The sequence below is a fragment of the Bos indicus x Bos taurus genome, chromosome 5 (genome assembly GCF_003369695.1).
Source record: "Bos indicus x Bos taurus breed Angus x Brahman F1 hybrid chromosome 5, Bos_hybrid_MaternalHap_v2.0, whole genome shotgun sequence".
NCBI lineage: Eukaryota > Metazoa > Chordata > Mammalia > Artiodactyla > Bovidae > Bos > Bos indicus x Bos taurus.
In genome coordinates, this window is record NC_040080.1 from 110,214,225 (window position 1) to 110,241,339 (window position 27,115).

General features: G+C 39.9%; 1 protein-coding gene across 10 annotated transcripts in view; it reads right to left on the reverse strand.

Moving 5' to 3' along the window:
• The window catches only part of PTPRQ (protein tyrosine phosphatase, receptor type Q), a 296,165-nt gene that overhangs the window by 256,730 nt on the left and 12,320 nt on the right, over positions 1-27,115 (reverse strand). For 9 of the 10 annotated variants that reach the window (XM_027543274.1, XM_027543276.1, XM_027543277.1 and 6 more), the window contains exons 9-15: positions 25,869-26,144; positions 20,526-20,795; positions 12,897-13,157; positions 7,856-7,986; positions 7,488-7,617; positions 6,115-6,265; positions 5,585-5,691 (exon numbers count right to left, since the gene is read on the reverse strand). In XM_027543274.1, coding sequence (XP_027399075.1) covers positions 5,585-5,691; positions 6,115-6,265; positions 7,488-7,617; positions 7,856-7,986; positions 12,897-13,157; positions 20,526-20,795; positions 25,869-26,144 — 1,326 coding nt within the window. The remainder of the gene's footprint in view (positions 1-5,584; positions 5,692-6,114; positions 6,266-7,487; positions 7,618-7,855; positions 7,987-12,896; positions 13,158-20,525; positions 20,796-25,868; positions 26,145-27,115) is intronic. The other variant, XM_027543279.1, reaches the window with a different exon arrangement.

A 27,115-nucleotide genomic window follows, 5' to 3' on the forward strand; every position in this document is an offset into this window, starting at 1 on the left:
CTTTCAGCTGGAATTATTAATAACTGCTTACCATCCCCCCATATTCCTGTGATATATCTAGGTTTATTTCATATCATTATTAATATCCCATCTGCTTCCAAATGGATTTGAGGTGGCTTGCAAAAAATGAGAGGCATAAAAAGACCAAAAAATATTAATTGACAGTGAAAGACAAAAGTCAAATTGTAAAGTGGAGAGAGTGCGGGGACGGGGGGAAGGTTGCCAGATTTGTTTGGGAAAACACAGCCAAAGCAAAAACCTCTTAAAACGCAGAATGTACTGTTAATCCCAGGGTAGAAACAATGAGCTTGGGGTCCAAGTAGAATCGTGATACAAAGCCAAAGAGCCAAGAATGGGAGGGTCAGAGTCCTTCCTATGTCATAGTGGCCTTTCCACTAAAGCAGAATGGTTACAAGGACAGGATGTGATGTCAGGCAAATGTGGGTTTGAAGCTCTATCATCCTATAAAAGCTACTGAAATTCTCTAAACCTCAGTTTCCTCATCTGTAAAAAAAAAAAAAAAAAAAGAAAGAAAAATGCATCTCAACATGACTGGTAGAATGAAGGTTGTGAAGGTTGTGGTTGAGAACTAGATGACAAATAGCACGGAGACTGCTTAGCAAAGCTCCTGACAAAGAACAAGCACTCTGTGATAACCAGAGTGATGACAAGGTGACAATGGCAATGACGACAGTAACAATAACACAAACAAATCTAAGCAGCGATCTAAGATGCTTTCTCCAAGACAAAACAATACAAGGCTTTTTTTTTAAATGCCTTTTCCCATCTATTTCTGATGTTTTAGGATGATCTTTGTGAGAGGCAGCAGAGTGTCGTCTCAGTCTGAGAGTTAGATACCTGGGTTAAACCTCACACCCTGAGCCTTAACCTACAGTTTAGGGCACCCAGGGAGATTAAACACAGTGGTGGAGAGATCTGACAGAATGTGGTCCACTGGAGAAGGAAATGGCAAACCACTTCAGTATTCTTGCCTTCAGAACCGCATGAACAGTATGAAAAGGCAAAATGATAGGATAATGAAAGAGAAACTCCTCAGATCAGTAGGGGCCCAATATGCTACTGGAGATCAGTGGAGAAATAACTCCAGAAAGAATGAAGGGATGGAGCCAAAGCAAAAAGAATACTCAACTGTGGATGTGACTGGTGATAGAAGCAAGGTCCGATACTGTAAAGAGCAATACTGCATAGGAACCTGGAATGTCAGGTCCATGAATCAAGGCAAATTGGAAGTGGTCAAACAAGAGATGGCAAGAGTGAATGTAGACATTCTAGGAATCAGCGAATTAAAATGGACTAGAATGGGTGAATTTAACTCAGATGACCATTATATCTACTACTGCGGGCAGGAATCCCTCAGAAGAAATGGAGTAGCCATCATGGTCAACAAAAGACTCTGAAATGCAGTACTTGGATGCAATCTCAAAAATGACAGAATGATCTCTGTTCGTTTCCAAGGCAAACCATTCAGTATCACAGTAATCCAAGTCTATGCCCCAACCAGTAATGCTGAAGAAGCTGAAGTTGAACGGTTCTATGAAGACCTACAAGACCTTTTAGAACTAACACCCAAAAAAGATGTCCTTTTCATTATAGGGGACTGGAGTGCAAAAGTAGGAAGTCAAGAAACACCTGGAGTAACAGGCAAATTTGGCCTGGGAATATGGAATGAAGCAGGGCAAAGACTAATAAGAGTTTTGCCAAGAAAATGCACTGGTCATAGCAAACACCCTCTTCCAACAACACAAGAGAAGACTCTATACATGGACATCACCAGATGCTCAACACCGAAATCAGATTGATTATATTCTTTGCAGCCAAAGATGGAGAAGCTCTACACAGTCAACAAAAACAAGACCAGGAGCTGACTGTGGCTCAGATCATGAACTCCTTATTACCAAATTCAGACTGAAATTGAAGAAAAGTAGGGAAAACTACTAGACCATTCAGGTATGACCTAAATCAAATCCCTTATGATTATACAATGGAAGTGAGAAATAGATTTAAGGGCCTAGATCTGATAGATAGAGTGCCTGATGAACTATGGACTGAGGTTCGTGACATTGTACAGGAGACAGGGATCAAGACCATCCCCATGGAAAAGAAATGCAAAAAAGCAAAATGGCTGTCTGAGGAGGCTTTACAAACAGCTGTGAAAAGAAGAGAAGTGAAAAGCAAATGAGAAAAGGAAAGATATAAGCATCTGAATGCAGAGTTCCAAAGAATAGCAAGAAGAGATAAGAAAGGCTTCCTCAGTGACCAATGCAAAGAAATAGAGGAAAACAATAGAATGGGAAAGACTAGAGATCTCTTCAAGAAAATTAGAGATACCAAGGGGACATTTCATGCAAAGATGGGCTCGATAAAGGACAGAAATGGTATGGACCTAACAGAAGCAGAAGATATTAAGAAAAGGTGGCAAGAATACACAGAAGAACTGTACAAAAAAGATCTTCACGACCCAGATAATCACGATGGTGTGGTCACTGACCTAGAGCCAGACATCCTGGAATGTGAAGTCAAGTGGGCCTTAGAAAGCATCACTACGAACAAAGCTAGTGGAGGTGATGGAATTCCAGTTGAGCTCTTTCAAGTCCTGAAAGATGATGCTGTGAAAGTGCTGCACTCAATATGCCAGCAAATTTGGAAAACTCAGCAGTGGCCACAGGACTGGAAAAGGTCAGTTTTCATTCCAATCCCAAAGAAAGGCAATGCCAAAGAATGCTCAAACTACCACACAATTGCACTCATCTCATATGCTAGTCAAGTAATGCTCAAAATTCTCCAAGCCAGGCTTTAGCAATACGTGAACCGTGAACTTCCTGATGTTCAAGCTGGTTTTAGAAAAGGCAGAGGATCAGATCAGATCAGATCAGTCGCTCAGTCGTGTCCGACTCTTTGCGACCCCATGAATCGCAGCACGCCAGGCCTCCCTGTCCATCACCAACTCCCGGAGTTCACTCAGACTCACGTCCATCGAGTCAGTGATGCCATCCAGCCATCTCATCCTCTGTCGTCCCCTTCTCCTCCTGCCCCCAATCCCTCCCAGCATCAGAGTCTTTTCCAATGAGTCAACTCTTTACATGAGGTGGCCAAAGTACTGGAGTTTCAGCTTTAACATCATTCCTTCCAAAGAAATCGCAGGGCTGATCTCCTTCAGAACGGACTGGTTGGATCTCCTAGCAGTACAAGGGACTCTCAAGAGTCTTCTCCAACACTGCAGAGCAACCAGAGATCAAATTGCCAACATCTGCTGGATCATGGAAAAAGCAAGAGAGTTCCAGAAAAAAATCTATTTCTGCTTTATTGACTATGCCAAAGCATTTTACTGTGTGGATCACAATAAACTGTGGGAAATTCTGAAAGAGATGGGAATATCAGACCACCTGACCTGCCTCTTGAGAAATCTGTATGCAGGTCAGGAAGCAACAGTTAGAACTGGACATGGAACAACAGACCAGTTCCAAATAGGAAAAGGAGTACATCAAGACTGTATATTGTCACCCTGCTTATTTAACTTATATGCAGAGTAAATCATGAGAAACACCGGGCTTAAAGAAGCACAAGCTGGAATCAAGTTTGCCGGAAGAAATATCAATAACCTTAGATATGCAGATGACACCACCCTTATGACAGAAAGTGAAGAGGAACTCTAAAGCCTCTTGATGAAAGTGAAAGAGGAGAGTGAAAAAGTTGGTTTAAAGCTCAACATTCAGAATACGAAGATCATGGCATTCTGGTCCCATCACTTCATGGGAAATAGATGGGGAAACAGTGGAAACAGTGTCAGACTTTATTTTTGGGGGCTCCAAAATCAGTGCAGATTGTGACTGCAGCCACGATATTAAAAGACGCTTAGTCCTTGGAAGGAAAGTTATGACCAACCTAGATAGCATATTCAAAAGCAGAGACATTACTTTGCCAACAAAGGTCCATCTAGTCAAGGCTATGGTTTTTCCAGTGGTCATGTATGGATGTGAGAGTTGGACTGTGAAGAAAGCTGAGCACCAAAGAATTGATGCTTTTGAACTGTGGGGTTGGAGAAGACTCTTGAGAGTCCCTTGGACTGCAAGGAGATCCAACCAGTCCATTCTGAAGGAGATCAGCCCTGGGATTTCTTTGGAGGGAATGATGCTAAAGCTGAAACTCCAGTACTTTGGCCACCTCATGCAAAGAGTTGACTCACTGGAAAAGACCCTGATGCTGGGAGGGATTGGGGGCAGGAGGAGAAGGGGACGACAGAGGATGAGATGGCTGGATGGCATCACCGACTCGATGGACATGAGTCTGAGTGAACTCTGGGAGTTGGTGATGGACAGGGAGGCCTGGCATGCTGCGATTCATGGGGTCGCAAAGAGTCGGACACGACCGAGGGACTGAACTGAACTTAAGCACCTGGGCTTCCCAGGTAGCACTAGTGGTAAAGAACCCGCCTACCAATTCAGGTTAGATGTAAGACATGCCAGTTCGATTCCTAAGTCAGGAAGATCCCCTGGAGAAGGGAAGGGCAATCCATGCCAGGATTCTTGCCTAGAGAATCCCATGGACAGGGAAACTGGTGGGCTAGGGTTCATAGGGTTGCATAGAGTCAGACACGACTAAAGCAACTTAACACAGCACAGTCACCATGCTGGGGTACGACAGTGCTCAGACTTTTTTAGTTTATTTTCCAGAATTGTTTTGACTGTTGCTGCATTTTCCAGTGTTTTCTCTTCCTCCACACTGCAAACCCTGATACGAAGCCTCCTTTCACACTTAGGGCATGGGTACTTGAGCATACATTTGTGTGACTGTGACCCACAAGTAACAGGGAGCTTTGGAACATCCGCGTGTGTTCAGGGCAGGCAGACATGTAAGCGATGCTAACAAGGTCAGAGGATGCAAACTGAACCCAATAAATGCAATTGAAAAGACAACACCATCTATTTTTTCTAGTTTCAGAGTTTCATTTTTCATAAAATATTAATAGTCAAAATATTAGAAAAATATTAAGTTGTTCATGATGACAATACCTTAGGGTTTTACAGTACTCTGAACTTTTCACAAAAAGCTTTGCATGTGATTTTAGTAACAAGAGTTTATACCCAGGCAGGAATAATTATTCTCACTGTTTAGGTGAGAACTTCATAGTTTTGCCCAAGGTCACAATAAATGACAGAGAAAGGACTATAATTCAGGCATTCTCCAAGTGAAATGCCCCATCTCTTCAAGCCATAGTGTCATAAACCACTTCTATTTTAATTGATGGTTAACTAGATATTGGGGTTTCCCAGGTGGTGCCAGTGGTAAAGAATCTGTCTTCCAATATAGAAGATGCAAGAGCCATAGGTTTGATTCCTGGATTGGGAAGACCCTCTGGAGAAGGAAATGGCAACCCACTCCAGTATTCTTGCCTAAAAAATGCCATGGACAGGAGCCTGGTGGGCTGCAGCCCATGGAGTCGCAGAGTCAGACACAACTGAGCCTGCACACACACACACACAACTAGTTATTGACTTTAAACGCAACAATTTCCCTTATTTTCCCTTAACCCATGAAAAGTTAATCAAATATAAAATGGACTTACAAGTGCTAACCATGAGGACAGTAGGCTGGCTTCTCTTCAGTCCCTTAGTAGCTACAATGCTAATTAAAAAATCAGTCCCCGGAGAAAGTCTGTTAAATGTGAATGTCCTACACATTAAAGAAAAATCACCCATTAAGATATTTAGCTCAGAAACATTTGGAATTTTATGTATTTTTTTAAAAATTTCTATTATGGACACAATTTTCTATGCTTAAACACGAATGGCTATTTGGAAATCATAGCTTCTTAAGTGGATAAATTTAAGTCAAAAAGTGTATATGTCATGCAGACAAGCATGATGGTATCCTGAATTAATTCATTACTATCTATCCACATACATAATTTGGCACTGTACATCAGATTTAGTTATTCTAATCACACTACAGTCCAAAAAGTTGTCCTGAAAACTCTTATAAATTCTATTTATACTACGCTACTAAAACAACTTTCTAAAAGCACATATAAAATATTAATTTTGTGTTTCATGTAACTTAACATGATATGTTTTAATCTTTTTAATGCTTTCATACCTTTTTGTGGAAGGCAGGATTTCTTCTTTCATTAAGCTTTCACTGGATATTGAAACAACATATCCATCCAGAAGACTTCTGGCTGGAGGCCAACTAATGGTTACTGCATTTGAAGTCCTACTATGATTCAGAAATTCAACCGCACTGGGGGCTGTATCATTTAAAACATACACATAAAATAACATTTTCTACCATACAAAGCACCTATTTTAAAACTGCTTTGGACTTCTTTGACTCTGCAAACTCTGAGGGTAACCAAGATATTCCTTTTATTCCTCCTGGTAGATATGAGAAGTTAAAAGTCAAGAGAGTGCAAAAAAAAAAAAACAAACAACCCAGCAAGAATCATTTTAAACATTGAAACAGAACTTATGTGTACCCCAGCAGCGCTGTATTCAGCATTTACCCTGCCTCTATAATGTAGAAAGAGGTGATATCTGGGTTTAGCGTAACCACCCACCTCAGAAATGCTTATAAAGATTTTCAAGGCATCATTCCAGTTAAATACCAAATAGTAACAAGGTCAGTCAACAGGAAAGTTCATTGCCATCTAAATATGAAATACTTCCCTTATTTTTCTGAAGAAAAATGTTAATATAGTATATATGTTTTATTTCTCCTTTAAAATTCTTCCATGTATGGGAAAGTGAAAAAGCTGCCAAGATATTCTCTCTCATGTCTGTTCTTTATTATTACAATAAAAGAACACCAGACATGACCAGTTTCTAAATATATAAATCAATCTTCCCATGCCATCAGTGTCAAGAATAACTAAAATAGTTATTTTAGTTGAACAGTTGACAATTTTACTTAACCTAGATTTGAAAATGTACACATTTTGCATACACCCTTTCCAATTATCCTTTATTTCATTTGACTACCAGGAATAAGTCACCATCTGCCATTGGGAATAAGTTGCTAACACTGGGGAAATGGCACACTCCATTGTCTGTTTAACTGAACAGTGGAAACATTAAATCACAAAGGGAGACTCTGGCCAGAACCCCGGCAGTTAGCAACTCTATTGTCTGGAAATACACATAACAAAAGAGGCTGTGCTAATTCATACAAGGGGAAGTAGAAAAAGAGACAGAGGCAATACTGCCTGCCCATAAAGAAAATTTGTAAAGAATGAACTGTTTACTAATTCTTCTCTATAAGAACCAAATGAATATTTGAACATTGAAACTTATAAAATGAAGTCAATGAAACCTGGCTAAATAAATTTTTTTTAAAAAAAAGAAAATAATATATAAAACAAAGCATTTTTATGGAATCCTTCTGATTATATTAATAAAGTATTTTTGAAAAGTGGAAATGTTTTAAAAAATTGAACATTAAAATAATATCAAAAATGATTACACAAGCTGTACCTGTCTGTATTTCTTTTATGTAGGGAGAACTGTCTTTAAAACCTTCTTTTTCAGTGCGAATTGAAAAGGTGTACACGGTGGCAGGATCCAGGTTAGAGAAGATTGCAGCTTCTTGAGATACCTTCTGGACCTGACAATCCAAAAGAATAACTTACCAAGTGTTCATTTAAGAAACATTCCACAATCAAACAAAAGCAAAAAAGAGAAAAGATTGGGGGTTATTTAATTTTACTATCCAACATGTTGTCGTGTCCGACTCTGTGACCTCATGGACCGTAGCACGCCAGACCATCTGATCTGATGGAAGCATGAGTAATCTTGGTTTCAGCATGCAAGTTTAATTCCTCTGAGAGTCCCTTATAACATACCATGAAAGCAGCAGCACAGTTTACGCATGTGATTTCATAACGCTGAAAATTCCCATCAGCTCGATTCCAGAGAATTTCAATGGAAGAGTCCGTAACTTTGCCCTCGTGGAGATTTGATGGTGCTTCCAGACCTACGCAAAACACATAAAACACTAAATTGCTCCTGGATGTTTTCTAACCAGCTTTTTCTTTTATTTGTCCCTTCAAAGAGAGTAAAAAGCACAGCACACAAAAAAAGGACAATGTAGTTTAGTAATGAATTATCTCTATCCTAATTAAAAACAGTGTCTATACATTTAATAACTTATAAAATATGATACTCAATTGTACTCAGAGTCACTGGAAACACCATTGCATGCAGCTCACTCTGATGCTACAGCAAAAACTAGGTGAGAGCAAATTCATAGGAGCAAATGCACAATATTCAAAGGAGGAAAATGAAATTAAAGCTTTCTGAAACTACTAAAACACAACAGAGACAGAAATATGAAGGCTAGACAAAGAAGTAAAAGAATTCCTTTGTCCCAAATATTGGCTGAAGTTAAAAACAAATTTTATCTGATGAGTTTTAGTGTTTCATTTTCCCAATTTAAAGATTTCATCCAGCATAAAGGAAAACTATTATTTTTAAAAAACTGAAAAATGTCAGCTTTAGAGTATTGTCTTATATACTGGTATTTCTGCTACTGATATAATGATATTGATATAGTTAGAGGATCAAGTATTACTTATTTTTAAAGATAAGAACTGTAAAACAGAATGTTGCCCACAATGGTTCATAATATAAGAGGCAGAGAATATAAATATTAGAAGTACATAAAAATTACAAGCTAAAGTAAAATATAAACATATATCTGACCTGATTATAGATATGTTAAAATATGTTAAAAGGCTATTAGAATACATGATTTATGACATCAGCTTGGGATTATTTTGTGCAAAAATTGAGTTTAAACAATAATGGAAGGATTACAACTTGGGGGAAAAAGATACATAATGCAATATGGTATAATAACATATGCGAAGATGTGTAATCAGGAAAAGCAAATCATTAAGAACCTTGACACTTATTTACATTTACAGTCAGAAATACAATGATTTTAGGACACCACGCAATTTTTGTATGGCGTTTATTACTGCTTGCCATCAATTTCTACATAAAGTCGACACGTGTGTGCTCAGTCATGTCCAACTCTTTGTGACCTTATGAACCGTAGCCCACCAGGCTCCTCTCTCCAAAGGATTTTCCAGATAAGAATACTGGAGTGGGTTGCCATTTGCTCTTCCAGGGGATCTTCCCCACCCAGAGATCAAACCTGTGTCTCCTGTATCAGCAGATGGAATCTTTACCACTGAGCCACCGTGGAAGCCCTGGAGGAAAGGGACCCACATACACTGTCCATGGGAAAATACATTGGCAGTCACTATAAAGAAAAGTCTCTGAAAGCCAAAAAAAAAAATACTGAACAAAGCTAAGCCTAGGATGTGACATTCCTACACCTGGGTCTATATCCCAACAAAACCATAGTTGAAAAGACACATTAACCCCAACTTTTACTACAGCACTACTTACGATAGCCAACACAGAGAACCAGCAAAATGCCCACCAACCCACTCAAGCTCAAAGAAGATGTGGTGTGGACTATTACTCAGCCACAAAAAAAAACACATGAAATTATGCCACTGGTAGCCACAGGGATGGCCCTCGGAGGATGACACTAAGAGAAGTCAGCCACATCGGGAGGCATACGACGTTCCATCTAGGCAAAATGGAAAAGGAGACACAAATAAACTAATTTCAAGAGATTCTGAGAACTCAACATAGGATTCAAAAAAAAGTAAAGGGCCAGGGATGAATTAGGAGGTCAGGACTAATATATGGAGGTCCCCAGTGGCTCAGTGGTAAAGAATCCAAGTGCCAAAGCAGGAGATGTGGGTTCATTCCCTGGGTCGGGAAGATACCCTGGAGGAAGGCATGGCAACTCACTCCAGTATTCTTCCCTGGAAAATCCCATGGACAGAGGAGCCTGGAGGGCTATAGCCACAGGATCGCAAAGAGTTGGACATGGCTGAAGCAAGTGAGCACGCACACACATACACACGCACGACTAACACGTACACGGAAATCTGTATCTGTAACAGATAATCCGCAAGGATTATCGGCTTTCCTTCTATCCCCAAGGACCTGATGTTCAGCACAGGGAACTCTGCTCGACCTTCTGCAATAACTTCTATGGCAACAGAATCCAAAAGAATAGGTCTGGTGTTTGTATGTGTTCACACACCATAACTGAACCAGGCGGTTGTACACTAACAAGAAGCACATTAGAAATCAACTATACTCCAACATACCATCAGCCTGAAATTAAAGAAAAGGAAAAGAAAAAAAATCCATGCCTAGTTTATCCCCTCTGACCTCCCTGACTTGGGTTGCTATCCTATACCCTGGAGCCTGAGCAGGCTTGTATCCCAAGGCTGGACTAGGGGAGGTCAAGACAGTCAGTCAGGGTGTCTTTAATTCAGTCTTCTCTTAAACCTGGATGATTTGCTCTGGCTGGGACCAGAGTCCATAGCACACCCAAAGGATGGCGGCCTGACCCTCTGGCTTTGGGGACCTTGGAAAAGTCACCCAGCCTCTACATCTCTTGGTGCTTGGGTTCCCAGCTCAAGCTTCCTTCCTGAGAGTGCAGCCTCCTAAGCTCAGGTAGCTAAGCATCCTCTGCAGGGTGATGTGGTCCAGGTTGGGATTAGTCCAGATAAGGGTTTGAAGCTTTAGAAGAAGGAAGTAGTGAGTCACAAGCCCTTGGGTGTTGGCTCTAATTTACAGCCCAGGACTTTCCCCGAGGCTCTGCTGTCGCCATGTGGGCACTCTCTGTAACTACAACTTGACAACAAGAGCTTACTGGAACCTCCAATCCCTGGCGGCTCAGATGATAAACAATCTGGCTGCAATTCAGGAGACCAAGAGTGTGATCCCTCAGTTGGGAAGATCCCCTGGAGAAGGGAACAACAGCCCACTCCAGTATTCTTGCCTGGAGAATTTCATGGAGAGGGGAGCCTGGCAGGCTACAATCCATAGGGTCGCAAAGAACTGGACATGACTAAACTATGGGAGTTGGTGATGAACAGGGAGGCCTGGCGTGCTGCAATTCATGGGGTCACAAAGAGTCGGACACGACTGAGTGACTGAAATGAACTGAACTGAAGAGACTAACATTTCTACTTCCAATCTACGGGGCCTGGGTGGCTGCTAAGGACAGCTGCCCTCAGGAAACGTCCTGGAGCAGATATTACAGAAATAAATTCCAAACACCACCGACTTTTACAAAGCCAATTGCAACAGGCAAAAGTTCCTCACTCCATTTAAGGGAAAAAGAAAAACAACCCAAACTACCAAAGGACAAGATGCTCAGCATCCTTAATGATTACAGGAATGCCAATCAAAATTACAATGAGAAATCAAATCCCACCAGTCAGAATAGCCATCCTCACAAGTCTACAAACAATAAATGAAGGAGAAAGCCTGGAGGGAAGGGAACCCACATACACTGTTGGTGGGTATATATATTGGCACAGTCACTATAAAAGACAATCTCCGAATGCCAGGAAAATAAATAAAAAAAAAAAAAAACAAGAGAGCTAAGCCTAGAATTTGACATTCCCACACCTGGGCCTATATCCCAAGAAAACCATAATTCAGTAAGACACATGCACCCCAACATTCACTGCAGCACTACTTACAACAGCCAAAACACAGAACCAGCAGAATGCCCACCACCCCATTCAAGCTCAGAGAAGATGTGGTGTGTGCATGCAGTGGACTATTACTCAGCCACAAACACACATGAGCTTCCGCCACTGGTAGCCACAGGGATGGACCTCCGAGGGTGACACTAAGTGAAGTCAGCCACACAGAGGAAGACAATAGCATATGATGTCCCCTCTAGGCAAAACAAAAAAAGATACATATGAACTAATTTATAACACAAAAAGAAACTCTGAGAATTCAAACATAAAGTTCAAAAAAAAAAAAGAAAAAAACGGAAGGGCCAAGAATGAATTAGGTGTGTGTGGACTAACATATACACAGAAATCTGTGTACCTGTAATATATAATCCACAAGGATTATTTTTGTTCCTTCCACCCATCCATCATCCATCCATCCACAAAGAACTAATGTTCAGCACTTGGCACTTTGCTCAAGCTTCTGCAATAACTTCCAAGGCAAAAGAATCCAAAAGAGAATAGCTATGATATACCCATACGTATCATCACTGAACCAGGAGGCTGTATACTGAAAACAAGCACAATACTGCTCCAACATACTATCGGCATAAAGTTAAAGAAAAGGAAAAAAAGCCATGTTTATCCCTCCAGCCTCCCTGAGCTGGGCTGCCATCCCATCCCTGGAGCCTGAGCAGGCTTGGGTCCCAAGATTAGACTATGGTGGGGTCAAATTTCAAGTATTCCAAATGTTCAAAATTAATATCTGTAGAATTTTTAAGTGACTTAAAATCAATGTGAATCTCAAAATGTAAAGTATTCGTATGCACACATATTATACATAATAATTTAAAATATTCAAAGAGACGAAGAAAATATACACTAGTTTTTTCTAGACAAATGGCAGCATGAGGAGTATACACTATAAAAGTGTACATTTATAATGTATACTTATCATGTGCTTTAAGAGACACCATCAGGGCTCCCAGACTCCCAAAGTATGGTCTAGTTTTCATAATTTGCCTAAAAATTACTCACATTCCTCACTCTTGAATTAAGCCACTGAAAGTTCCAATTAATATGCACATGTGGTTTTTTGGTGATAGATAAGAAAAACTTTGTGACTTCTCAATTTTAAACAAGGTTAGCTCTAACTGTATACTCGGCAATTACAGATCAGGCTCAGTAATGAGGTTTTTGCAATTGTTTTAAAGGATCTTTGAAATTGATTGCAGTACAGTGAACACAGAATACTAATTTGAAATGACACACAAAAGCAAAATCGAGAAGCACCTTAGGCAACTCCTAAAATACTTACATGTTTTTACTGCAGGTACATAATATATATTACTTAATTTAGTCCCACTGATGGTAGAAACAAAGAAATTATATTCTGTGCCTGGGGTTAAATTGTCAACAGTTATTTTGTTGTCTTGTTTCCAAAGCCTGGTTACGTTTGGGCCTCGGTCACTTGCAATATGTATGCCATCAAACACTCCAATATCAGGCATCTGAACAAATAAGATTACAGAGGTACTATGGCTTTCATAAGGGATAACAATCTGAACTGGTTTGGGCTCTGAAAGATAGAGAGAGATATTTGTAATTAAAATGGTCTTAAAACTTTCACATTTTCTAACATGTTCTAGAATTTGTGAAACAATTAAATGCTTATGTAGTCAACTTACATTTACTAGGCTAGCATTGGACAGAGAAACAAAGAGGACATTCTGACAGATCATATATACATATATATTGAAAGGGCCTAATTTTCATTTTTTTGATTCTCATTAATAGTCTAAAAAACATAAAGATCTGAGATCTACCTGTTTTTTACCTTATCTGTTTATTAAGAAAATACTTTTGAAAACCTACATACCAGAAGGAATGCTCAAAGAAAGTAAATAAGGCCAGATTCCTGCTTTCATAAAATTCTCAAACTCGGAACTTGTGTGCTCCTATGCACCTACAGATGATGCCTACGTCTACTATTCATTTGTGTGCTATGTGATTCATAGATCCAGTTTCATCCTTAGGATGGTGTTTGTCCAGTTCTAAAAGAATCACCCAAATATAATGAAATTTGTCATTATTTAAAAAAAAAAACATACGAGCAGATCCCTAACTAGAGTCCCACATGGTTAGAGGGACATGAACAAAGGCTGTTGAGAACAGAGAGAGAATTCTAGCAGAAGTAACAACACTGGGGAGGGCTTTCCAGAGCCGAGGACAACGTTTTCTCTCTTACGGGACGGAACAAGTCTCCCGGAAGGAATGTGCAGGGCACAGGGAGGCAGTCAGGAGGGAATCCCAGACCAAGAACAAAGCATCAGCAAGGCCTGGGAAAACCGCATCACCGTGTATCCAGGGAACACCAAGCTCTTCCAGCTCTTTACTAGCAGGGCTAGTCACTAGTCCTTGGCAACTAGTTTCCAGTTACTAGTCTTTAGCAAGTCTCTTAGTCATGCTGTGCCTTGGCTTTTTCTAAACTGCTCAGGCACAGGCAGGCACTCAGGGTGGTTCAAGCACGGGGTGTGTTTGAGCAACAGGGGGCAGGCAAGGTCCGAGGCTGATCACTGTCCAAGAGAGGCTCTGCCTGCCATGCTCTGGTGAAAGTGACTCAGTCGTGTCTGACTCTATGGGACCCCATGAACTATACAGTCCATGGAATTCTCCAGGCCAGAATACTAGAGTGGGTAGCCTTTCCCTTCTCCAGGGGATCTTCCCAACCCAGAGACTGAACCCAAGTCTCCCGCATTGCAGGCGGATTCTTTACCAGCTGAGCCACCTGGGAAGCCCATGCTCTGGAGGTCAGACTATTCTGTCCACACAGGGATTTTGAGCAGATAGGAACGTGGTTCTGGCAAACATTTGGTGGAAGGATTCATTCACATTTTATTTTCTCCCTGACGTCTGTTAAAGAGCCTTATTGCGCTACTTACAGCAGATTAAAATTTTAGACAATTTCTATCCACATTATTTTTTCCTCAGATCAATTTTAATTTCAATTCTATTTTTAGATTATTGGGATGCTGTCCAGTATATCCTTAGGTCTGTCTTTCTTCCAAACAGATTATCTTCTCAAATATACATTCTAAAAAAGTTTTTGTTTTTCCTCTCCAGAGAATAAGTAGATGGCCTTCTCTTTTCAGTTTTCTTTTTTTTTTTTTTTTTTTGGTGACATCTGGTTTGAGACAATGGAACTTGTTCTAAGCCACTGTTAAATATCTGATTTTACCCAGAGACAGTACTATCTAAAAGGATTTAAACACACATCTATAATTAGAAATATAGAACATAAAACCTGTGCACTATCTCCATCAATTCATTCAGCTGTAATAATAGAAGTTTCCTCTTCTGTTCTTAGAACATTTATCAGGAAATGTTCACTATACTAACCATAATATACTCCATATAGTATATTACTGGGTTTCAAGGTACCTTTACCATATTTTTCTTTTTCCAGTTGTATTTACTTTTTTCTTCTGTCATTACTAACATCTTTCGTGGGTTTCCTCTCTAAATTCCATACAGCTTAGTAAGCTCTCACAGTAAGTAGGGACTTTTCCAAGACTAGCATGATATCCCACAAGTATCCAGCCCATCTGAATCTATGGGCAATGATCTGTGAACGCGTCTAAAGATACTTTGAACAGAAAGTAAACATCTGGGGTTTGGAAATGACTGACTGATACACTCATGGAAATAATCACTTCCAGCTTCTTGGGTACTGAAAACATTTTCTAGGGAGGGTCAGTGCTTTAAATAGGCCTCGTTTACTGTAGGCTCTGAAAGGATACAGCTGGAAACATTCCCTCCAGTGGGTAAATGTGAAGCTTTACATCAATTCCACTTGTCCAGGCAGAGGTAGCCAACAGTATTAACGAGTGATATGTTAGAGCAGAGGGGCACCAAGGCTGGAAAGGTGTAGAACAGGATAAAGCTATTCCTTCTCTTCAGAACTATACCGCAAAGTTCTGAAACCTCAAGTGGGAGAAGGTTACACTTTAAAAAAACAAAAAGAAAGGCATTGCCATTTCTGTTGGATTCCAACGAGTCTCCACCTCTGTGACCAGGACCTCCATCCTTACCTATTTTCCTGCAAAATCTTCAGAGGAAGTGGCAACCTGAGGGCTGAGTGAGGTTTTTTCAATATGAGATAAACTAAACCAGGCCAAATTCAAAGGCTTTTATCATAGGTTTGTTAGAATAAACCCTCAGGGATGCCCAGTCTATCTTAAAATTTATTCTTTTGTGAAAGGAAATAAAGAAAACTCAAACACTCTCTTACAGCTCTCCTCCTGTCAAGAAAAATGGGTTCACTAATTCCTCTGACAAAGAGAGACACATACACAGCTAGGCCAACTTCGCTTCCCATTAAAGACGGCCAAAGCTCCTCAGTGCCGCCGCCCTGCTCCTGTGGAGAGAAAAGTGACGGCAATCACCAAGACTCTCAGAGTGTCTGCTTGGTGTCTGAGCCTTAAGATTATAGTAACTGCATAACACAGGTAAGATGATCATCACTCCCATTTTAGGGAGAAGAAAACTGACGACCAAAAAGATTGAATGACTTTCCAAAGGACATGAACTGGTCATTGTGGAGCTTTGACTGTAACCCAGGTAATCTGGTTCCAAGGTCCGTTGTCGTAAGCACCACCTTCTCCCAAAGGGCACATTTTATAGATCAGGTGCACACTAATAACCCGAGATCAAGTTTCATTACCAATAGTTACTTTTGAGATAACACAGACAGATGGAGAGAGAAGGTTCAAAGGAAAAAGCAATGTCCAAATTAATTTTTTTCCTACATGTCTGTAACACGTAGAAGCTCATTAAAAGGTAAAAGTCCCTCTATGCTTGACTGCCTCAAAGTGTATGGAAGAGAGACAGGATATAATATTGGGCTGGCCAAAAAGTTCATTTGGGTTTTTCCATAAGATTGAGAGCACCCAAAAGAACATTTTTGGCCAATTCAATGAAGGGTAATTAACAGTAATTATTTGTTAAATGAATACAAGGAGAGAATGTCTACCTATGCACCTTGGGATAGGCTAATATTTGCTTAATCATCTTGACGCAAGTGAAAATGATGAATGATAAATAATAGGGTGATGCCAAAAGTTATTATAAAGTTTAAGAACTGAATAGAAAGACCGACAGGATTATATGAAACAGTGGAGGGCTTCCCTGGTGGCTCAGAGGTTAAGAATCTGCCTGCAAATGCAGGAGGACAAGGGATCAATCCTGGGCTGAGAAGATCGCACATGCCATGGAGCAGCTAAGCCTGTGCTGCCCAACTATTGAGGCTGTGCTCTAGAGCTGCTGCTGCTGCTGCTGCTGCTAAGTCGCTTCAGTCGTGTCCGGCTCTGTGTGACCCCATAGACGGCGGCCCACCAGGCTCCCCATCCCTGGGATTCTCCAGGCAAGAACACTGGAGTGGGTTGCCATTTCCTTCTCCAATGCATGAAAGTGAGAAGTGAAAGGGAAGTCGCTCAGTCGTGTCCGACTCTTAGCGACCCCATGGACTGCAGCCCACCAGGTTCCTCCATCCATGGGATTTTCCAGGCGACAGTACTGGAGTGGGGTGCCATCGCCTTCTCAGGAGCTGGGGAACCGCAACTACTGAAGCCTGAGCGCTCTAGAACCAGCGCTCCTCACAAGAGAAGCCACCACAGTGAGAAGCCCGAGCACTGAAACTCGACAGTAGTCCACACCCATCACAAAGAAAAGAGTCCCCAGCAGTGAAGGCCCAGAAGAGCCAAAGATAAATAACTTTTTTTTTTTTTAAAAAAGGAAGAAATAGTGGAGTATTTGAAGGAGAGGAAATATAGACACCAGGAGCACCTAATGGGCGTTTCCAAACATGAGGTCCTTTCACATGGATCAATGCGCAGATAGGCTTTGTGACACTCTGGAGTAACAGACACAGCTCCAAGCTAGACGGAAATGATAGAGGTGCATTACACAATGATCAGAAGCATGGTATATCCTTGCTTCACTGGCCAGAAGGTCTCTGTTTTTGAACTTTAAAACAGTTCAAAAAGAAAAAACTTTTAAAACGTTAAATAGAACTTTAAGCCCTAAAATTCTATTAGCTTTCCTCAGATTTATATATGTTAATGCACGTTTCAGCATTCATGTTAGATAATGACTTTATCAATAAGTATCTGAATTAAGCAGAGTTTAGATCTATGTTTGCACCTGAAGACAGACATCTGCATAAGATTTCAAAGGAACTGACTATCTAGAAAGGATGGTAAGCTGTGTTTTTAGATGGTTGCTGCTGCTGCTGCTGCTAAGTCGCTTCAGTCGTGTCTGACACTGTGCGACCCCGTAGACGGCAGCCCATCAGGCTTCCCCGTCCCTGGGATTCTCCAGGCAAGAACACTGGAGTGGCTTGCCATTTCCTTCTCCAATGCATGAAAGTGAAAAGTGAAAGTGAAGTCGCTCAGTCTTATCTGACTCATATCGGTAAATCAGAGTCAAACAAGAATAGGACTTTACAGGTGAAAATCAGTTTAAAAATATATTCAGTGATCTAAATCTCATGGAGCAAAAAATTAGACCCAGAGACAATATGGGGAAAATCTAACCCCATTCTGGTAATGATTGTGGCTCTGAGACAACAGTTCATTTCTCATCTACACATTTGAGTTTTATACTTCCATCCTGCATATAAATTTATGTTGGGTTGTTTAGCAGATATAAAATAGATTTTTTAGCAATATATCTTAATTATCAAATTGTCTTATTTTTCACAACTGTTTTCTATGATAATTATCTTTAGGTAGTTTTTTCTCAAAAATTTAAGTATGGAACTATGGAAATAAATTTCAGTTTAGTCTTTGAAAGATAAAACAGGAAGATTTCATGCTGGCTGAAGGTAGACACTGCTAACACATAAATTTTTTTTTAATTAATTCATTTTTCCCAGCAGATTACCCTTATTGTTACCTAAAAGGCCTGTGAGGTCCAATGGTCTTTCCTTCCTCAGAGTCATCACTATTCACCTAAATTAGTCAAGTCAAACACCCAGTTTCTCCCTTCCTCTGCTCATGATCAGGAGCTTCCCTGGTAACTCATGGTAAAGAATCCACCTGCAATGCAGGAGATCAGGGTTCGATCTCTAGGTTGGGAAGATCCCCTGGAGAAGGGAATGGCTACCCACTCCAATATTCTTGCCTGGAGAATTAATTCCAAGGACAGAGGAGGCTGGCGGGCTACCATCCACGGGGTGGCAAAGACTCTGACATGATTGAGCGACTTTCACTTACTCATCATAAGCACTCCAACATGAAAGCTTAGACTTTCATATTGTAAAACGTGGCCACTACTTTCCAGCTGCACTTCCCTATCTCGCTCACCATAACCTTTTGCCTCGACTCTACAACACCCTGGAACCAGTTTCCCAGTTCCTTTCTCGCCCCTAAACAAATCATTCTTTGCCCAAATCAGGAGGACATTTTTGTGACAAGGTGAGCTCACCCTGTCACCTCTCCTGCATAAACCCTTCAATGACTTTCCACTGCCCTCAGAACAAACTCAAAAGCACAGCCTGCAGGCTCCCTGTGCTCTGACCCCGAATCCTCATGCCATATCATTTCCTACTACCCTTCTCCCTCTTCCTTATCCTGGCCTTTCTGTTCTCAGACACCAAGTCTGTCCTCGTCTTACATTCTTCATGACAGTTGTTCATTTCTAAAGTACCCTTCCTCCATCTTGTTCTGCTCTGGCTCCTCCTCATCATTTAAGCTTCCATCAAATGCAACTCCTATTACAGTCCATCTACAGGAGCATCTCCATCCCTCTTCAATTACTCTTGTAAACCAGGTGTGTCATGGCCACACTCTTCTAGCAAGGGAACAGTAAATCATTAGTCACTGCCCTTGCTGACCTACAACACCCCCAGAAAGGAACTCAGGATGAACAGCAGAATGAAGCACACTATGCTTTGTGAAAACAGGCAGAACAGGCCCTTAAACAGTTGGATATGCTTCAGGAAAAATGTTAATGACCCCATATCCTTACATCTTCCCATACTTGGAAAAGCACTGAAATCATTAACTGAGATACTTGTTCCGTGTGACTAGTAGTAATCTTCCACCATGACATATGCTTGACTGCATAGGTCCCTTAGCCAAAATCACCTGCATACTGGCCTCTCCCCTGCTTCTTTGGAGCAAGTTCCTCAAAGCTCTCTGAGAGGCTGTCTCCTAGGCTACAGTCCTCACCAAGATCCCTGAATAAAACTGCAACTCACTGCTCTTATGCTGTGGTTTTTTTTCAGTTAACACCCTCATTGACATAATTTTTCTGCTTTCCTTAAGGTTTATCACAATTTATAAATATCTATGAATATTATTTAATGTATTTACTTTTTTTCCTTTTCTTTCTTCTTTTTACATTTTTAATAATTATTGTTCACTGAATTAATTTTGTCTGAGAAATGAAAAATGTTTTGGCCCTAAACCTTTTATACAGTCAATATTTCCTTCTGGTATGCTACACCATGCCTCTGTGGAGACAATAAAAATTACAAACAGTGCCTATATGGCAGGCATTGTTCTATGTCTTTATATTTATTAAATCAGTTATTCTCAGGACAACCCATGAAACATACACTATTATTTTCACTTTACAAATTTGGAAACCGAAGCATAAACAGGTTGACTGCATTGCCCAGGGTTAGTGAAATAGCTGAACTCAGATTCAAACCTAGACAGTGTGACTTTGGGAAGAAGTTCCTAAACATAAACAGTGCTGTCTTTATTCAAACATAGGACACTTGCAAGATACAATGGATGGAAATTGCTCCAGATCCTGAAATACACCAACAATCTATTTAAAAAGGTAAAACCTGCTACCAGAGAAATCTATCAGAAACTATTTTATAATACCCCCAAGTCAGGAAATATCTATTAAGAAATGAAAAGTATCTGATTCTCACTTAGAGTTTGTTGAATAGTTACCAGCTCGCTCAAGTTCCCATTCATTACTGTTGCCATTCCAATGTCGTATGTCATTCCAGGGATTAAGTGATCAATCTTGCATCTATTAGCATCCTTTACAAAAAGCTTCCTGATTTCTCGTGTATCTGCTATGGATTTGATTTGAATGTAGACCTCATGGCTATCTTGTGGGGGCTCCCACTGGAGAATTATACTGTCTTCATCCACATCTTCAGGTTTTACACAAATTTTCTGAGGTGGATTAATACCTTTGAGAAATACATAAATACATACATTTTATTGTCTGTTATTACTCATGCTGTTGAGTAAAAATATCTCAATTTAGTATTAATTCATGTTTAAAGTAAACAAATCCTCATGTCACCATGTCTTGAAAAGGACTAAATTTTAGGGGAAAAAATGTGTTGTTGTTATTACTATTCAAGTATTGGAGAATGTTCTTGACTATTTTTGTAATAACCGAACAAAAGACACTAGTTTTTCTTCTTACACAATTTATTTGAATATCATGCCTTACAATTTCACTACTATTCTCTGGAAATTGTAATGCCTTCCTTTTAATCACATTGTCTTATGTTACAAACCTCCCCTAAACTTTTGATAGTTCTAAGGCACAATGATCAATAATTAGTTCACATTTGTAAGGATAATTATGCAATTTTAAACTGTTCAATAACTTTACCTTGGTTTGGTGGTTTAGTCTGACTCTTGCAACCCCATGGACTGTAGCCCACCAGGCTCCTCTGTACATGGGATTTTGTACCCTCTGTACATGGGGTTGTACATGTACAACCCACTCGAGAATACTGGAGTGGGTTGCCATTTCCTTCTCCAGGGGATCTTCTCAACCCAGGGATTCAACCCAGGTCTCCTGCACTGCAGGCAGATTCTTTACTGACTGAGCTATCAGAGAAGCTGTACCTTAAATAATCTTTAAAGAATTCCCCATGATTTTCCAATCCCATTCAGCATTGCAACAAAAAGAATAAAAGATATAGGAATAGACCTACTTAAGGAGACACAAGAACTGTATACAGAAAATTATAAGACACTGATGAAAGAAATCAAAGATGACATAAACAGATGGAGAGATATTCCATGTTCCTGAGTAGGAAGTATCAATATTGTGAAAATGAAAATACTACCAAATGCAATCTACAGATTCATTGTGACCCCTATCAAATTACCAATGGCATTCTTCACAGAACTAGAACAAAAAAGTTCACAATTCATACACAAAAGACCCCAAATAGCCAAAGCAGTCTTGAGAAAGAATGGAGCTGGAGGAATCATCCTTCCCGACTTCAGATTATACTACAAAGCTACAGTCATCAAGACAGTGCGGTACTGACACAAAAACAGAAATATAAACCAATGGAACAAATAGAAAGTCCAGAAATAAACCCACACCTCTATTGTTACCTTATTTTTGACAAAAGAGGCAAGAATATACAATGGGGCAAAGATAGTCTTTTCAGTAAATGGTGATGGAAAAATTGGACAGCTATATGTAAAAGAATGAAATAGAACACTTTCTAACACCATACACAAAGATAAATTCAAAATGGATTAAAGACCTAAATGTAAGACCAGAAACTATAAAACTTTTAGAGGAAAACATAGGCAGAACACTCAATGACATAAATCAAAGCAAGATCCTCTATGACCCACCTCCTAGAGTAATGGAAATAAAAAACAACAGTAAACAAGTGGGACCTAGTTAAAAGCTTTTGCACAGCAAAGGAAACTATAAATAAGGTGAAAAGATAACCCTCAGAATGGGAGAAAATAATAGCAAATGAAACCACTGATGAAGGATTAATTTCCAAAATATAAAAGCAGCTCAAACAACTCAATACCAGAAAAACAAACAACCCAATCAAAAAGTGGGAAAAAGACCTAAACAGAAATTTCTCCAAAGAAAACATACAGATGGCTAACAAACACAGGAAAAGATGCGCAATATTGCTCATTACTGATGCTAAGTCACTTCAGTCATGTCCGACTCTGTGCGACCCCATAGACGGCAGCCCACCAGGCTCCCCCATCCCTGGGATTCTCCAGGCAAGAACACTGGAGTGGGTTGCCATTTCCTTCTCCAATGCAGGAAAGTGAAAAGTGAAAGTGAAGTCGCTCAGTTGTATCCGACTCTTAGCGACCCCATGGACTGCAGCCTACCAGGCTCCTCCATCCATGGGATTTTCCAGGCAAGAGTACTGGAGTGGGGTGCCATTGCCTTTTTCATGCTCATTACTAGAGAAATGCAAATCAAAACTACAATGAGATATCACCTCACATCGGTCAGAATGGCCATCATCAAAAAGTCTACAAACAATAAATGGTGAAGAGGATGTGGAGAAAAGGGAACCCTCTTGCACTGTTGGTGAGAATGTAAATTGATGCTGCCACTATGGAAGACGATATGGAGATTCCTTAAAAAACTAGGAATAAAACCACCATATGACCAAGCAATCCCACTCCTAGGCATATACCCTGAGGAAATCAAAATTGAAAAAGACACATGTACCCCAATGTTCACTGTAGCACTATTTACAATAGCTAGAACATGGAAGCAATCTAGATGTCCATCAACGGATGAATGGATAAAGAATTTGTGGTACATACACACAATGGAATATTACTCAGCCATAAAAAGGAACACATTTGAGTCCGTTCTAATGAGGTGGATGAACCTACAGCCTATTATACAGAGAGAAGTCAGAAAGAGAAGATAAATATCATATACTAACGCATATATATGGAATCTAGGAATATGGTACTGATGAATTTATTTGCAAGGCAACAGTGGAGAAACAGACATAGAGAACAGACTTATGGACACAGGAAGAAGGAAGGAGGGGTGAGATGTATGGGTAGAGTATGGAAATTTACATTACCATATGTAAAATGGATAGCCAATGGGAATTTGCTGTATGTCTCAGGGAACTCAAACCTGGGCTCTGTATCAACCTAGAGGGGTGGGATGGGAGGGAAATATGAGGGAGGTTCAAGAGGGAGGGAACATATGTACACCTATGGCTGATTCATGTTGATGTCTGGCAGAAAACAACAAAATTCTGTAAAACAATTGTCCTTCAATTAAAAAATAATTTAAAAAAGAACTCTCCATGATTTTCATAGTCATTTTGTTTTCAGAAACTATAAGTTGATTTTCAATATGTTTTGAAGTTAATTTCCTAATCAACAAAATCAAACACTACATTTTAACTTCTTAGGAAAATATTCTGGGTCTATTCATTTCATAGTAACTTCATTTCACAAAACTGAAGCTAGCTTGACTCTAGGTGTTGACATCGATTATATAAAATTATCAGGAAATTTCAGAATAGTTCCATTAGAAACACTGTTCAAAAGATTCCATGGTGAAACAATTTCAGATATATTTTCTTACACACACACCTACAAAACTAAGGAGTCTGTTATAGTCCTATAGTTACTCAAAGAATTTTCTATACATGCCTGTGCATTTTTATGGGAGAAAGTCCATTATTTTTTCCACATTTTCAAAGACTCCATTAACCCAAAACAGTTAAATTTTAATGAATAAAATGTACTCCATCAAGTCTCTTCCTGTTGAGTGCTTAGCTTACATTTTCCAGACCCTCAATATATGCCCCCTGTACTCCCGCCAGGCCAATCCACTCATCATTTCCTAATGTTCAGTTGTCAGTCTCCAAAAAGCCTCCTCTGGCTTTCCCAGCGAGAGCCAGGTGGATGCCTCTACTCCGGTCCTCTCCTGCTCACACGCTGCTTGCCTCCTCGCGGCGTGCCTGTGCACCCCCACTTCTGCTCGGCTCACTCTCACCTCCCCTCAGGACTCAGTGTATCACCCTCCACAAAGATTCTCACAGCTATCCTTGTACCCCGGTCTGAGTTAACCGATTCCTCCCTATGCTCCTATGGTATCAACAGCAGAAGCTTTCATAACAATTACAAAACACAATCATTATTTTTAAAAGTTTGTCTCACTCCATTAAGATGTTAAGTCCTCTGAAGGTAGATCCTAGTCTTATTCATCTTTGCATTTCTAGTCTCCAATGCAATTCCTGACACTAAAACATAATCTATTGAGTAAACAATGATTGGAGGGAAAAAAGAAATATTGCTTCAACCATAGGAAAGTAAGAGGACTGGATTACTAAATCCTTAAACACGCACTGCTTCGTCAGTTTAGAGTCAACATACATAGCAAGTCACACAATTAAATGTGGAGACTCACATATACCTTTCTCCTGTCCCTCTGCTACACAAATAGGTACATCCCACGGAAGATTTTAATCTGATTTAAAAATTAAATCTGTGAGAAATCCTCCTAGTCTGCCTGTCAGTTAAAAATGAAAGCATCTTCCTAAAGTGTCAGGAACTCAATCAAGCATGTATCAGTTGACATGCTTTGTCTGAGCCTGGGGATAAGAAAACATCTGCTCTCTAGTATCCAACTGGAAAAATACTTCTGATTAGGATTTGCAACACTGAATACATGTATCTTAAGTATTTGCATTCAGTAAGCATGAAATGATGTATTTTGTTATTTGTTTTACAAATAATCATCATCGTCATTGTCAAAGAATCCCAAGTATTCCCAAGTATGAGAAGGTTAATTAATCTGTGGCTGTGCACATGCAGGCTTTCCATTCCTCCTCCCTCAGTTCTCGTGTTTAAATTTTAGCTGGTGAAATTTCAAAGAACCTTGCAGGTAACCGTGTTAACTACACATTGCACAAACGATACAATGTGCTGAGTTATGTGCTTTCATGAATCGAGTTTTCTCCTTTCCAAAAAGACTGACTTTAGGGGGTAAATAGAATGCTTAATTAAAAGAGAGGTTACTTTAATGATTATGTTAGACAGTGATTCAAAAACTGCTATGCGGAGGTGAGTGTAGTTTAGAACCGTCTTTGCCAAAAGGTGACACTGCCCCCTAGAGGTCAACGCATAACATTGCACAGGAAAAGAGCATGATTAAATGTGCAGACCTACTTGCTGGGTCTGAAGCTATCAAAGACAACTGGGTAACTAATCCTCATCTTTTAGGATAATTTATTTTCCAACAAAGGCTATGGTAAGAAATATTCCTTCCAGGAACTCTGGTAGGAAAAATGCAGATATTTAAGAAGTTCGTGTAAATCTAAATTAATTTAGTATTTAGAATCCATGCTTAGAGTCATGATTCAACATCTAGACAAATGTTCAACTGTGATCATTTTTTACTAATGAAGGATCAACACAATTAAATTTCAGCAAAACAGTATTTCAAAGTATGCAGTTTGTACTGATCAAAAGGCAAAATGTGCCCATACCTGTAATGGCTGAAATAGGTTTCTCAAAGTAGCTTAGAGTTCCTCTTTCTGCCACACTGAATAGATAGATCAGATAATGATGGAAAAATTTGAGATTTCCAATTGTTGTGGATGTCTTGGGTTTTTCAACAAACACTTCTTCTGATTTAGCATTTTCAGCATCCAAAATAACCACAAGATAATGGTCAAAAGATACAGGATCTGGAGCATCCCAGTGTAAAAATATTTCCGTTGGGGTCACATAAGTAACTGTGCCATTTTGGGGTGATAATGGACCTAGTAGATAAGAAGAAACCAAACAAAAACAAGACGTTATACTAGTGATACGGTTTGGCAGAGTAACCTCTTACTTCTCAGTACTTCCATGATCCTCTACATTCGCAGAGAAAAGGAAAATTAGATTTGAGCCCTGACCCTTCCAATTTATATCTCCAACTTCCTGAGTGAATTACTTGTTCTTTCTGAGCCTCAGGTTTTTTGAATATAAAATAGGTATTACAGTAGTAATTATGAAGATTAAATAAAATGTGGAGGGTAAAGCACTTGTCAAAGTGTTTGACACATACTACTGTTCAATTTTATTATAAGCGTCACCAAAATGCTACTTCTGGCACTCAGTCATCATGTTATATGTGTCTTTTCTTTCTGCCTTGCGACAAGAGGGCGGGGACTTCATATTATTCATTCTTCATCCCTAGCATCACTGGAACTCAGGCATTCATCCTCTTACAGAAATATTTCCCAACTCCAAATTGTTTCATCTGGTGCCAGTTATTTCCCCAGTTAATCCCTCCGTATTAGTTTTCCTAAAACAGCACCTTGCAATTATCAGCCTCAAACCTGTATCCGTTCCCTACCCTCCCAACACACAGACATGCACACACATTCTTTTTGATTCTTTCTTTAGAAGCAATAATTCAACAGTTAAAATAAGACCATCTGGATGCCCAAATTCCTGCCTGGCTTAACAAGCCATGTTAGTCTCGTCAGTTTACTTCTTTCTGAAGCTCAGTTCTCACTTCTCTAAAGCTATTCCAAACGCTGGGAGACAGACTGTAGAATAATGCATTAAAGTACTTGGAAAAGGTAAAACAAGGCTTAGAAACCATAGTCTTCATGGACTTCCTTCATTTCTAGGGTCAAGTCCAACCATCTAAAAGGAAACTGCTGGCATGCCCAAATCTGATGCCACCTACTGCTCAAACCACTGCTACCCTTATGCCTGAAGATCTCCAGTCGATCCACAC